The 12254-nt window shown below is 40.5% G+C and overlaps 1 protein-coding gene across 1 annotated transcript; it reads right to left on the bottom strand.

Annotated features, from left to right (window-relative positions):
- Nucleotides 1-2355: 2355 nt before the first annotated feature.
- rskra (ribosomal protein S6 kinase related a) lies at nt 2356-11369 on the bottom strand. The gene is made up of 12 exons (XM_061720396.1): nt 11218-11369; nt 8511-8768; nt 8336-8419; nt 8195-8263; nt 7026-7095; nt 4304-4411; nt 4163-4203; nt 4040-4067; nt 3771-3860; nt 3318-3406; nt 3125-3235; nt 2356-3026 (listed from the first exon to the last, which is right to left on the bottom strand). The coding sequence occupies exons 1-12, from the start codon at nt 11245-11247 to the stop codon at nt 2727-2729; spliced, it is 1278 nt and encodes a 425-aa protein (XP_061576380.1). The 5' UTR covers nt 11248-11369; the 3' UTR covers nt 2356-2726.
- Between the last annotated feature and the right edge of the window lie 885 nt (nt 11370-12254).

Genomic DNA, 12254 nt, shown 5'->3' with positions numbered 1-12254 from the left:
CTATTTTTATTTTAATTAGTAAAAATGTGCCCACGGGAAGGTTCCAAGTCTCCTGATAATTTGCTCCTTGTATCCTCAGATTTACCTGGGGGTTTAGGTCTCAGAGCAATTCATGCACTCGCTGGCTTTTTCTTGTGAGCTTGAAATTGTGTTGACGTAAGAGTACGACGGTTAAGCCCAAAGCAGACCAAGAGGTCAACCATATATTCTCCAGGTTGAAGACAGGAGTTAAATGCTTTGTGCCTTTTTGTTACACGTATGAATGGTTTTGTCTGGAAGCTTAGGAAAACAGAATACAGACAATATTTGCTTTAAAACACAAATGAAGTGTGTCATTAGGATCAAGTCTATTGTTTCCAATTTCTTTGTGCTCATTTAACCATGTTGCTCCACACAGATGCACTATATGATACGTTAAAATAACTTTTATATATATGTTCTGTTATATAATGTCACTATTTGGTGGATCTCAGTGGGACGAGTCGCCGGCATTTCAGGGAACTCCTCTCTTAGCTATTTTGGGTCAGTGTGTCTCTGAAACTGGATATGTGTCACTGGACTGCTGCCACGGTAGAGCCACAACACAGACATGGTGGACCTGTCTAAGACAGGGGCCTGAGAGGGAATACAAAGTCAGGAGGCAGCGCAAGGAGGAGCTGCTGCTCTCCCATTCAGGAGCTGCAGTTTTAAATAGATGCACGACTTCCAGAAGCACAGCAATTATACAAGCCTGCCTCCGCTGGGACCCCTCGTTTTTTTTCTCTGTTGCCTAATTAAAAACATGTAATGATGATACTTTATCTGGTCCTCAATTTTCGGTGCTATTTTGGTTGTCCTCGATGGATTTGTGAAGGATCCTCTAAATAGGTCGACGGGAGGATAAATGTTGGCCATTCTGTGTCCAGATTCATGCACCTGAGACTGAGCAGCACTCACTGAAGAGGCCTTATAGTGTTGTGAATAAAGTAGATAGTCGATGGCCGGAACACAAAAATGTAAAAAACTTGTTTTCTCAAACAATTATATTATGAAATGGATCTTTAAGGGATAATCCTCTTAATCTGCATAAAACGTTTATTTGCTTGACATGGTGTAAATATGACCTTAAATATGACGCTAAAGCCAACCTGGCATAGTTTTTGAACTTAGAAAAAATAGAAATAAATAAAAGCGTTATGAGGTGGAGGCCAAACACCTGGAGTTCAGTCTCATTTGCCCACATGACATTGTTTCAGATTCTTGCGGTTTGTTCGGATGTAGTTTTGCAAACTTCTGTTGTGCTACCTTGTTTCCTTGAAACAGCGAAGGCTTGACTTTTCCAAACAAACCGTACTTCCTACAGTGGTGCTGTGATGGACTTTAGCATTAAACACACTCAGTGAGGCTTGTGGGTATAGCTCTTGTTTTGTTCTGTTTGTTGTTGTTTTTGTTGGTATTTTTCTAAGTACCTTGGGGAAAATGTCCAGGAATGTCCACTCCTGGAACGATTAGTGACTGACTTGAATGTTATCTGCTCATGCATAATTTTTCTCACTGTATAAAATTAAACCCTGAATTACATTTTAAATGAATACATACACTTTTTCAGATTGGTAAACAGCAGCGGTAGCTTAGTAACTTCCCTCTTGGCATTGGGTTAAGATACACCTGAATGCTACAAACAGGAAATCTATCAAAAAATCTGGTTTTGTAGTTTCTGATTGATTAGCTGCCCCTGAGTGGAACTCATCCTTAAATCCTAGTAAGGCAGTAAAGAAAGACTTAGTATTGCCTGCATGAATGTTGACCTTAGTTTCCAAATGAAAAATGGCACAGTGAAAAAAGTCTGATGTTATTTTCCGGGGTTATATTAACTTTAAGATGGACTATGATCAGATGGTTATTGTTATTCTGTTTCACCTCAAAAACCCATTAAAAGAGCTGGTTTTGTACATGACTATAAATTGTATTTGAATCTATCAGGAGAGATTCTAACCCTGAGTCGGTTGGTTATTTATTAAGTATGCTTGAATCCCTTTTTTATTTGGAAGATATTACTTGATGAGCAGGCAAAGAAATGTAAAACGATCTTTGAAACAAAGGCCACAAACACACAACGAGTAAAATACAAGTGTGATATTTCAATACTGCAGATTTATCCAAACAACGGACTAGAGACACAAAACTAACTCCGTCTACTGAAGAGACAGAGCAGGCCGGCTGGATGTCCTGAGGAACCGTGGGTCCTTCAGCACTTGTAGCCATATTCTCTTTACGAGTCTGTTATGTTCAATCCCATGTGCAGTCATCTGTTGGAGGAGCAGCATCAGAGCCAAGGATTGGAGAAAAAAAGCTAAACAAAGACGAGTGGCTCTTATCTGAGGATTGTTATGAATTGTGCAAAGAAGGATCCATGGAAACCATAATGGGCGACGCTAAGCACCTTCTTCACATTACACTGCAACAAACCCGTCTGTGACTTCAGGTAGAGGTGAAAGATCCCTCCTGTCCACAGCTATAACCATCTGGACTCGTTAAAGAGATTTACCTACAGTTACCGCAATATATGATTTCCCTTCGGGGATAAGTGAAGTATTAATGAGGTGAATTGAAGTTAATCGAATAATACACACAGAGAGACCGTCAACTCCCACACGGCATCATGACATGAAAAATGAAACTTTCTTGTGACAATTTTTCAATATAGACAGAAAAAGGCACCTTTAAAACTGTAAAATAGTTCAGTCTTATGCTTTACATGTCTGCTCTGCTGTCAAGCTCAGACAAACTTGGGCCAAAGTAGGAGAGAGTTCAGTAGGACTCGAAGGGGAGTTGAGGAATTGGTCACAGTCAAAGTGTTCAAATTGGTCCAGCGAGATGCCTCGCATGGACTTGGCTTCCCAGTCCGGGTGGGACCTGAGCTCCAAGATGAACTGGACCGGTGTTTTCTGAAGGATGTACGAATCAAACGAGAAGCCACGGAAGAAGGCCTGCATCTTGAAACAGTCCAGATTTCGAAGGCGAGCCACCGGATTCTTGCATAAAAGCTGAATCCACAAAGGAATAAAAACACGTAAAGTGTCATTATCTCATTTGAGAAGAGCAAAGTGTAGAAATAAGAAGCAGAAGGCTCACGCTTACAGACCTCAGTGAGCAGTTGGGTCAGAGCAGAGGTGAAGGTCCTTGGAAAAGCATAAGGAAAATCTCTGACCTTCCTCCACATGCTGCTGTGATCTGGCTCTGCAGCTACTGGAAACTGCCAAAGGAGAAATGAGCTCATTAAAAACAAAATGGCTAATAATCAGTGTTTCACAGCGTGCTGATCTGAGAAGTCTTACGTCTCCTGTCACCAGTGAGAACAACAGAATCCCTAGAGACCACCAATCTGCAGCATGGTTGTATGGACCCGCTCTTAAAACTTCAGGAGCTGCTCAGACAAAACAGAAAACGTCACTAGAGCTCAGATTAGAAGATTTTAAAGGGTAGACATGAAATTTGAAACAGGCTAGGGGAAAAAACAACAGAGAAAAAGTATTGCGAAACATGTAAAGTACATCATAGATGCCTCCGTTTCATCACGGGATCAAATGGATCCAGAGGGAGCATGCAAGATCATTCATGCAAGTGTAGCAGGAATGAGGAAGACCAGACTTTTTCACACGATTTATCACAGGATAAAAAATAAAATACACTGAAAAATGACACAAAAATGACAGTACAAAACCATCTTAAACAGCCTTCACAAGTGAAGAAAATTCCCTCAAGAAAAGATTTCATTTGGGAGATCTCACCCATGTACTGAATCGTTCCACATATCGTAAATGCTCGTCCTCCTCGTTGAAGACGGCGCGAGAGTCCAAAATCACACAAACGAAGGTGACCTGAATCGAGGCAAAGCACAATACAGAAAATATTTACAGCCAGTTCCTGAACAATGATGACCTCTGAGATGATGATAGTGTATGTGCCGCCACAGCAGTTACTGCAAACATAAGCTTCTCTAACCAGATTACACACATCAATAACAGTGTGCTACGCTGTAAATAAAGACAAGCATTACCTTGGTCACTTAAAAGGATGTTCTCCATCTGAAAAACAGGACAAGCGATCACTGTCAGATCAGATCAGAGCAGAAATGTCACTAATGCACCTACAAAGAAAAGGTCTTGATCTAAAATCACACCTTTATGTCTCTATGAATTATTCCCAGGTCATGGAGAAATCCTAGAGAAGACAAAAGATAGTCGTATATACCTTTTGTTAGACCTACTGTATAACAAGTCAAAGCCAAAGCTTAAAGTGGGGAACATTAACAAACACACACCCAGCGCACTGCCCAGCTCTGCAGCAAACAGGCGGACCTCATCCTCCTCAAACCGGCTCTTCAGTGCCCAGTAAGTGTGCAGGTCTCCAGCGTAGCAGTAGTCAAACACTGCAGGGACGGAACACAAAAACGCTGAAAACAGTACCCGAGTTTATTTAAGCTGGAGTAGTTTTAACTTAAACATTTATATGGAGCAAACTAAACAAAAATCGTGCTCATCCTACTGTTGCATGGGGAAGGAAAAGTCAGGAAACTGGTTCGGCCAGAAATGTACAAGCTTGTACCTTTCTGTTAATCTTGTATTAGATTGTGTTTATTTTTAGAACCATGAAAAAAAGACCAACAAATACATCAATGGGAATGTAAAAAAGGAAACATGTCCTCTTTTTGCGTGATGGCCCTACATTCATGTAGGTGGATATTTATCTATAAAGACCAGCTCGACTCAGGTTCTTTGGCTACAAAACAAGCCCAAATCATCATCCCTCCACCTCTGTGCTTAACGCACTGTAATACCATGTTTGTAGATGTTTATCTAGTTATTTATTTGCCAAATGCAGGGCTGCACAACTTTGCTCAAACACCTCCACTTTATCCCGGTGATGTGCTGGCAGCCCGTCGCCTTCTCGGCAGCCGGGATCGTCCTCAACCGACCATGACCCCGACTGGGAGTCAAGGAGGTGCAGGAGATGAAATAATAAACAAATTAATGTAAACTGTAAACACATCCCTCTATAATCTTCTCATTAATTCAGATACAGCTCTGCAAACCTATGACTTAAAGCCATGTGTTTGATTTATTTATTCATTTATTTTTAGAGAAGACGCTGTTCACTGGTATTCCTTCCAATCACACCAACCGTGTGCAGTGTTTTTGTAAATGTGGCCTCATACTAGGGATGCGCGGTATGGACCAAAAAATGTATCACGATAATTTCTGGCATTTATCCCGATCAAAATGACGATAAAGAAATACCAATTCAGCTCGCTCGCTCGCTCCTTCCTTCCTTCCTTCCTTCCTTCCTTCCTTCCTTCCTTCCTTCCTTCCTTCCTTCCTTCCTTCCTTCCTTCCTTCCTTCCTTCCTTCCTTCCTTCCTTCCTTCCTTCCTTCCTTCCTTCCTTCCTTCCTTCCTTCCTTCCTTCCTTCCTTCCTTCCTTCCTTCCTTCCTTCCTTCCTTCCTTCCTTCCTTCCTTCCTTCCTTCCTTCCTTCCTTCCTTCCTTCCTTCCTTCCTTCCTTCCTTCCTTCCTTCCTTCCTTCCTTCCTTCCTTCCTTCCTTCCTTCCTTCCTTCCTTCCTTCCTTCCTTCCTTCCTTCCTTCCTTCCTTCCTTCCTTCCTTCCTTCCTTCCTTCCTTCCTTCCTTCCTTCCTTCCTTCCTTCCTTCCTTCCTTCCTTCCTTCCTTCCTTCCTTCCTTCCTTCCTTCCTTCCTTCCTTCCTTCCTTCCTTCCTTCCTTCCTTCCTTCCTTCCTTCCTTCCTTCCTTCCTTCCTTCCTTCCTTCCTTCCTTCCTTCCTTCCTTCCTTCCTTCCTTCCTTCCTTCCTTCCTTCCTTCCTTCCTTCCTTCCTTCCTTCCTTCCTTCCTTCCTTCCTTCCTTCCTTCCTTCCTTCCTTCCTTCCTTCCTTCCTTCCTTCCTTCCTTCCTTCCTTCCTTCCTTCCTTCCTTCCTTCCTTCCTTCCTTCCTTCCTTCCTTCCTTCCTTCCTTCCTTCCTTCCTTCCTTCCTTCCTTCCTTCCTTCCTTCCTTCCTTCCTTCCTTCCTTCCTTCCTTCCTTCCTTCCTTCCTTCCTTCCTTCCTTCCTTCCTTCCTTCCTTCCTTCCTTCCTTCCTTCCTTCCTTCCTTCCTTCCTTCCTTCCTTCCTTCCTTCCTTCCTTCCTTCCTTCCTTCCTTCCTTCCTTCCTTCCTTCCTTCCTTCCTTCCTTCCTTCCTTCCTTCCTTCCTTCCTTCCTTCCTTCCTTCCTTCCTTCCTTCCTTCCTTCCTTCCTTCCTTCCTTCCTTCCTTCCTTCCTTCAAAAACGTCATCAATGGGAATTTATCGTTTTTACCGGGAGATGACAAATTCTTACCGTGGGGAATTTTTTTGACGGTATATCGTGAACGGTAAAATATCGTCCATTCCTACCTCATACACATTCTCATCTAACTTGATAATTGTGACCTGTATCGTCTAATATTTAGCTCTTGAGTTTTTAGCAGTTTCTCTGCACAGTATGACCTTGAAATGAACTGGCCGGGACATCCACTTGTGGGAAGATTAGCAGCTGTCTTGAATGTTATCCTCTTGTGAATAATTTTCTGTACTGTAAAATGACACGTTCTGGTTTAATTATTGTTACATAAACTATGACACAGTGTAATATGCCATGTGTTCATATGAACTGGGATTCACCTTATTTTAAGACCTAGGACCAGATTCTTTTTTTATGTGTATTAATATATCAAACTGAGGCAAAAGTTTCTTTTTTCACAAGACAATAACATCTGTGTTAGTTGTTAACAACTGGAGTCATGCAGCAGCTGCGGCCACACAGAGCTTTACCCAACACTCTCATTAGATGGCAGCAAACCACTGCACAATCCAGAGATGTATTGGAGGGTGGATGTGCAACAGTGTACGTCATGTCAATACGGGACCAGGGAGGGAAAACTCAACTTCTCAGGAACACAAATAGGATTAACAGAGGAGAGGAGGGTTAAACTACCATCTTTCACATCTAATAACTCACTAATGAAGAGGTGGCGGTGTGTCTGCCAACAGTCCTGCAGATTGTGGATAAATGGGTGTTTGAGCTGCCGCTGCAACGCAACAGGCAACACACAGAGTGAGAGTGAATATAATAGCAAAAGACGCATGAAGAGGATTCATGTAAGGACAGACACCAGCAGCAGCATATATACATATATAAACATTGTATGAGACGTTTTTGTTATAAGGCTGTGTAGAAGTGTAAGAAAGCCGTCTAATATAGAATTGGAAATAGTTTGAATTACAGTCCACCATTATGAACTTCAAACTGAGTCGTGTCCCAGTTAGAGCAAAATAAATTGTAACAGTGCAAATAAATGATGACATTTTACGGTGGCATCCTTTCAGATTTAAACATTAAAGTCTTTGTAACACCATTAACTATTTCATATCTTGATCTTCCTCTCCTGCCACTGCAGTTTGTGGTCAGAGTTGAAGGTGAGTTCATGCCGTTAATTTGAACACTGCCTGATTTTTACACATTCATTCGGAACGGATCAAACTTAGCTCAATTCACTTGTATTGATGCCAATTCTTACTTATTTACGTACAACAGACCACCAGACTGGATTCTGATTTAAAAGGTGATCTAAAATTTTCATGTTACTGGTGACAAGTTTTCAATCTCCACTGTAGTTGGAACAGATCATCTTCACATGGACTCGTAGCAGTTACACGCTGGATTTTAGTCAACAGAAATCTGTATAAGATCCACCGAGCAGAAAAACAAGAATCAACGGCTCAATATGCTGACTCCATTCTTGGCATATAAACTCAGCACCCTTTCTTGAGGTTGTCCCTTCACCCCCGGCACCAGGAAAAGAACGCTTTTTTTGGTGTCAGTTCAGCTCCCCAGTGGGAACTGAACTGCAGTTCAGCTCACTTCAGCTCAATCACTGCTGCTTTAGTCTCACTTAATTAGAAGTAGGCCTATTTGTTGATAGCAGTAAATTTACTGTAAAGCCCTTTTTTCCTGTGTGTATTTGAAATTGTTGTAACTTATTTTCAATGTTTAAACCAGCTTCCACTTATGGTTCCTCACAGGAGGAGTTATTTGTTATCAAATCTACTAATGAAAACATCTACATCAATTAAGTGTAGTTTATAAATGCAATCTAGGGAATGGTAGAGAAAATCTGAATGTTCTACCTGAATGATGACTTCCTCTTTTGACTGCTCAAGCACTCCATGCTTCAAGATCTCCGACTTTGTTAGAACCTGTACAACACATAAAACTGAACTAAAATTGTTTGCACTATTTAGAACTTTATTAACTATGACTGAACAAACCTTAACAGCATAAATCTTGTCTTTACAGACATCCATGATCTTCAGGATGGGTCCAAATGAGCCTTTAGCGATGAAGCCCAGGACCTGTGGGCACAGAAATACAAGAAAACTCTCTGTTTCTGTTGCAGCTTTTTTCATCTCCATTCTGTAAAGATCACAGAGCAGACCAGCGTACCTGGAAGTGCTCCGGTGCAGGAAATCTACGCTGAGGGAACTCTGGCAGAAAGACAGAGATGAAAGCTGGAGGAGCCAATACGCCTGATGCCTCACCACCCTCCTCCGGAGGAAGCGGGGGGCTTGAGACGGGCGGTTGGACGTCCAGTCTCAGCGACTGAGAAAACATAGCTGAGTGTCCAAGTCTGTGAGCAACCGAGACCCCGACACTCGAGAGGAACCCGTGACTGAGTCGACGCTGAACAGCTGGAAGTTCTCTCTACATTTATAAGGAAAAAAACATGACATGCAGCTAATATAATGATTTTTATTTGCTGTATGGTCTGCAGAGCACATGATGCACTGGTGAATAATTTAGGAATTTTACAATTACTAAATATACCAAGCAAGGTAAAAGAATCTCCAAAAGTCATAATTTAAAGTGGGACAACATAAGAGACTGAAAATCTAGAAGTGTTACTAAAAATGTACTGAAAGTAATTCTTAACAAAATTCCAAGTTCCAGGATCTGATGCCATCTAGTGGCACAAACTGAAAACTACAACCAACTGAAGACCCTCCTTCCCTAAACCATGGCAGCCACAAAAATGCTGAAACTATAAACAATCTTCAATAGGAGGGATTGGTTGATTTTGACCGTATCAGAACCATCTGCTGCATTTTTTCATATAAAAAGCAAGTAGTTATAACTGTATATACTTTTAATTAAACCATAGTAATGATTTTATATTGTGTTCAAATCTCATTTTGATAAACTTTCAAAGTTATAAAAGAGACAAAACAATTAATTTATACAGATTGCACATATAAACATGAACATTCACTTTAATTGCACCTCTTTCACGTCAGTGACATTATAAATGAACAAAGCTGAGATTTTATGATTTCAACTTCATTTCCTAAAACACAGTAACAGTTTTTTTGTCCATGTTTATCTGGTTCTGTGCGTTTTGCTGATTTTGACTGTTGCTGTAAATCTTTTGATTTGATTTATGTATTCAGCACAGTATAAAAAACAGAACAAGTAACATACAAATGTAAAAAGAGATTGGTAATGTGCTAGGCTGAGGCAAAAAAGCCCAAGGGGCTTATACAAGGCACAAATATTTAAAATATGCAGAATACATGATTGCAGTCTAAAAACAAAGACAAAGCAAATAAACAGCAGCATGAATAGAATACTACATAATTAAATCTACATCAATTAAATCTATTATGATTTATATAAATGATTTGGCCGCAGCCAAAATCAATTAAATCTATTATCTACATAATTAAAGAAAAAATAACAAATCTATAAATATCATTAGGTAATCTGATGAATTAAATGTGTCCTGAGCTTATGTTTAAAATGATTGAATGAAGGTAGACGAGATTGCTGTATAAGTGTTCCATAACTGGGCACCCCTGTATCTGATGGAGAACTGACACAAACCAGTACGGAACTTAGGGAGATTAGATTAGCCTGCCTTGTATTAAAATGGTGCATATCAATGTTGAACTGAAAAAAGTCTTTACATGGCAAAGAAAATGAAACTGGCAGGAACAATACTTTGAAAATAAAAATGCAGGTTTGATATGTATTTAACTTAAAGATGGGTAAAATATTGAGTTGTTTGAAAAGAGGGGCAGAATGAGCAGACCAATTACTGTGTGTGGCAATCCTGCAGAATCTTCTTTGCAACATATTACGTTTATGAAGATGTGTGTTATAGGTAGCTCCCCAAATAATATTACAGTAAATGAGATATGGATATATCAAGCTATAATAAAGAGTTGGGAGACAATTTTCATTCACCAAACTACGGAATTTGCCAATAATACCAATAGATTTAGATATTTTTTTACAGACATGGTTGGTGTGGTTTTTCCAGCTTAAACTTTCATGGATAATTACACTAAGGAAGGTTGTTGAAGTAACCTGAGTGAGCGGGTCATCTCCTACAGACAGACCGCTGTTAGATTTACAATATATTGTATTTTTTGATGTAAATATAATAAAATTAGATTTGTTTATATTCAGTTATAATTTGTTAAGTTTAAACCATTTTGAAATGTTTGGTTAGCCTTTCCCATTAGAGATGAAAAATCATTATGTGAAATAAATAAGTTTGTATCACCTCCAAAAGTACAGGAAACAAGGGGGACAAGGCTGCGGCCAAATCATTTATAGAAATAAAAAATAACAGGGGCCCTAGTACAGACCCCTGGGGGACCCCGCATTTTAAGGCAGCCCTCTCTGATGATTTACCATCAATGATAACAAAATGCTGACGGTTATGAATATAATTGAAAAGCCACACGAGTGATTCCAGCAAATCCATAGTGTAATCATTTTTGAAGAAGAATATCAAAATGAACTGTGTCAATGTGTTAATCTTTGCAAATAAAAGCATGGAATAAAATTGAGTTTAGCATTTTAAATCCACTAAACACAGGAGATGAACCTTAAAACATTCAGGCAAACATTTGTAAACACTTTCCAGTCCGCGGCTGAAGTCATCAGCTCCACAAACATCCTGCAGCAAGTGCAAGCACTTATCTGATCAATGCCTCCCCTTTTCAACTTTCATTAGTGGCTAATTCCCATCCTGGGATCGACAAGGATACTACTTAATAAATAAATAACACCGCAGCGCTGGGAAACCTGCAACCGCTTCAAACGTCTACACAACAAACCGAAAACAGAACCGTGCGAGCGCACTCACCTTTCTGCTCTTACTGCTCTCACTGCCCATCGCATCCTCGCGGATAAACCAGAGTTACATGCAGGATAAACCAGAGATACATGCAGGATAACCAGTGTTACATGCAGGATAAACCATTGTTACATGCAGACGGCAGAGCTGGGAATCCCGGCAGCTGCCGGTCGGGCTCCGTCGTGTTGCGGTCATCCATCCCGCCCACGTGGTTGTGTTTTCGTCCGAGAATGGAAACCTCTCGCGGCTGCAGCCCGAGCTCGATTCCGCTCCAGTTCAACCTGTCAGATCGGTGATCAATCACCCCTCAGTAACCCACAGACCAGAAGACACGGAGGGAGAGACTTCAACACTTTTATTTAAAGATAAACTATAAGCCACGGAGAAATGTGAAAACAGCTGCTTGAATTAAGATAATAACCGAGGGAACTGAGAAGAAGCACAAGTAACCCAACAAAACAAAAAAAAAGACAGCCATAGTTACAAAAATATCAAAAATGCTTTGCATAAAAAGTGCTTTAGTGTTAAAATTACAAAACACACACACACACACACACACACACACGCACATATATATGGCCATTAGCTGCAAAATCTTTGCCACAATACCACAAACATTTCACAATGCATGAACGTGTTTTTGCTGCTGTCCTTGATCAATTGCACTGAGGTGAGGTACAGTAAAACGTGAGAGGACTTCCATAGAACAAGAAAATAAAATCTGTTGTGGGAAAGGGCCTTCATGTCAAATTGACAGTCACCGAGCCACGATCGACTTCTATAAATTATAAAACAAACTCTTGATATATTCATCTGTAGCGTACAGTATAAGTAGTCTGTTGTTGACCGCTGTCAGCAGTGGAGGTGTTTCTCAGTTTACTTGAGCAGATCCTGTAATATTTAAACTTCCCGAACCAGCAGGAAGTCCATCTCTCATTGGTGCATCAGCAAAAGCGGAGGAAACAATAAGTGTTTAGTGCTAGCTACAGACTGTAAAATCCTCCCCGCAGCATTCATTATTTCCAGAGCTGCAGATTTTGTATTTA

Source organism: Cololabis saira, chromosome 4 (assembly GCF_033807715.1).
Source record: "Cololabis saira isolate AMF1-May2022 chromosome 4, fColSai1.1, whole genome shotgun sequence".
NCBI lineage: Eukaryota > Metazoa > Chordata > Actinopteri > Beloniformes > Belonidae > Cololabis > Cololabis saira.
Note: the sequence above shows the minus strand (reverse complement) of the source record. Positions and strands in the feature narration are given on the sequence as shown.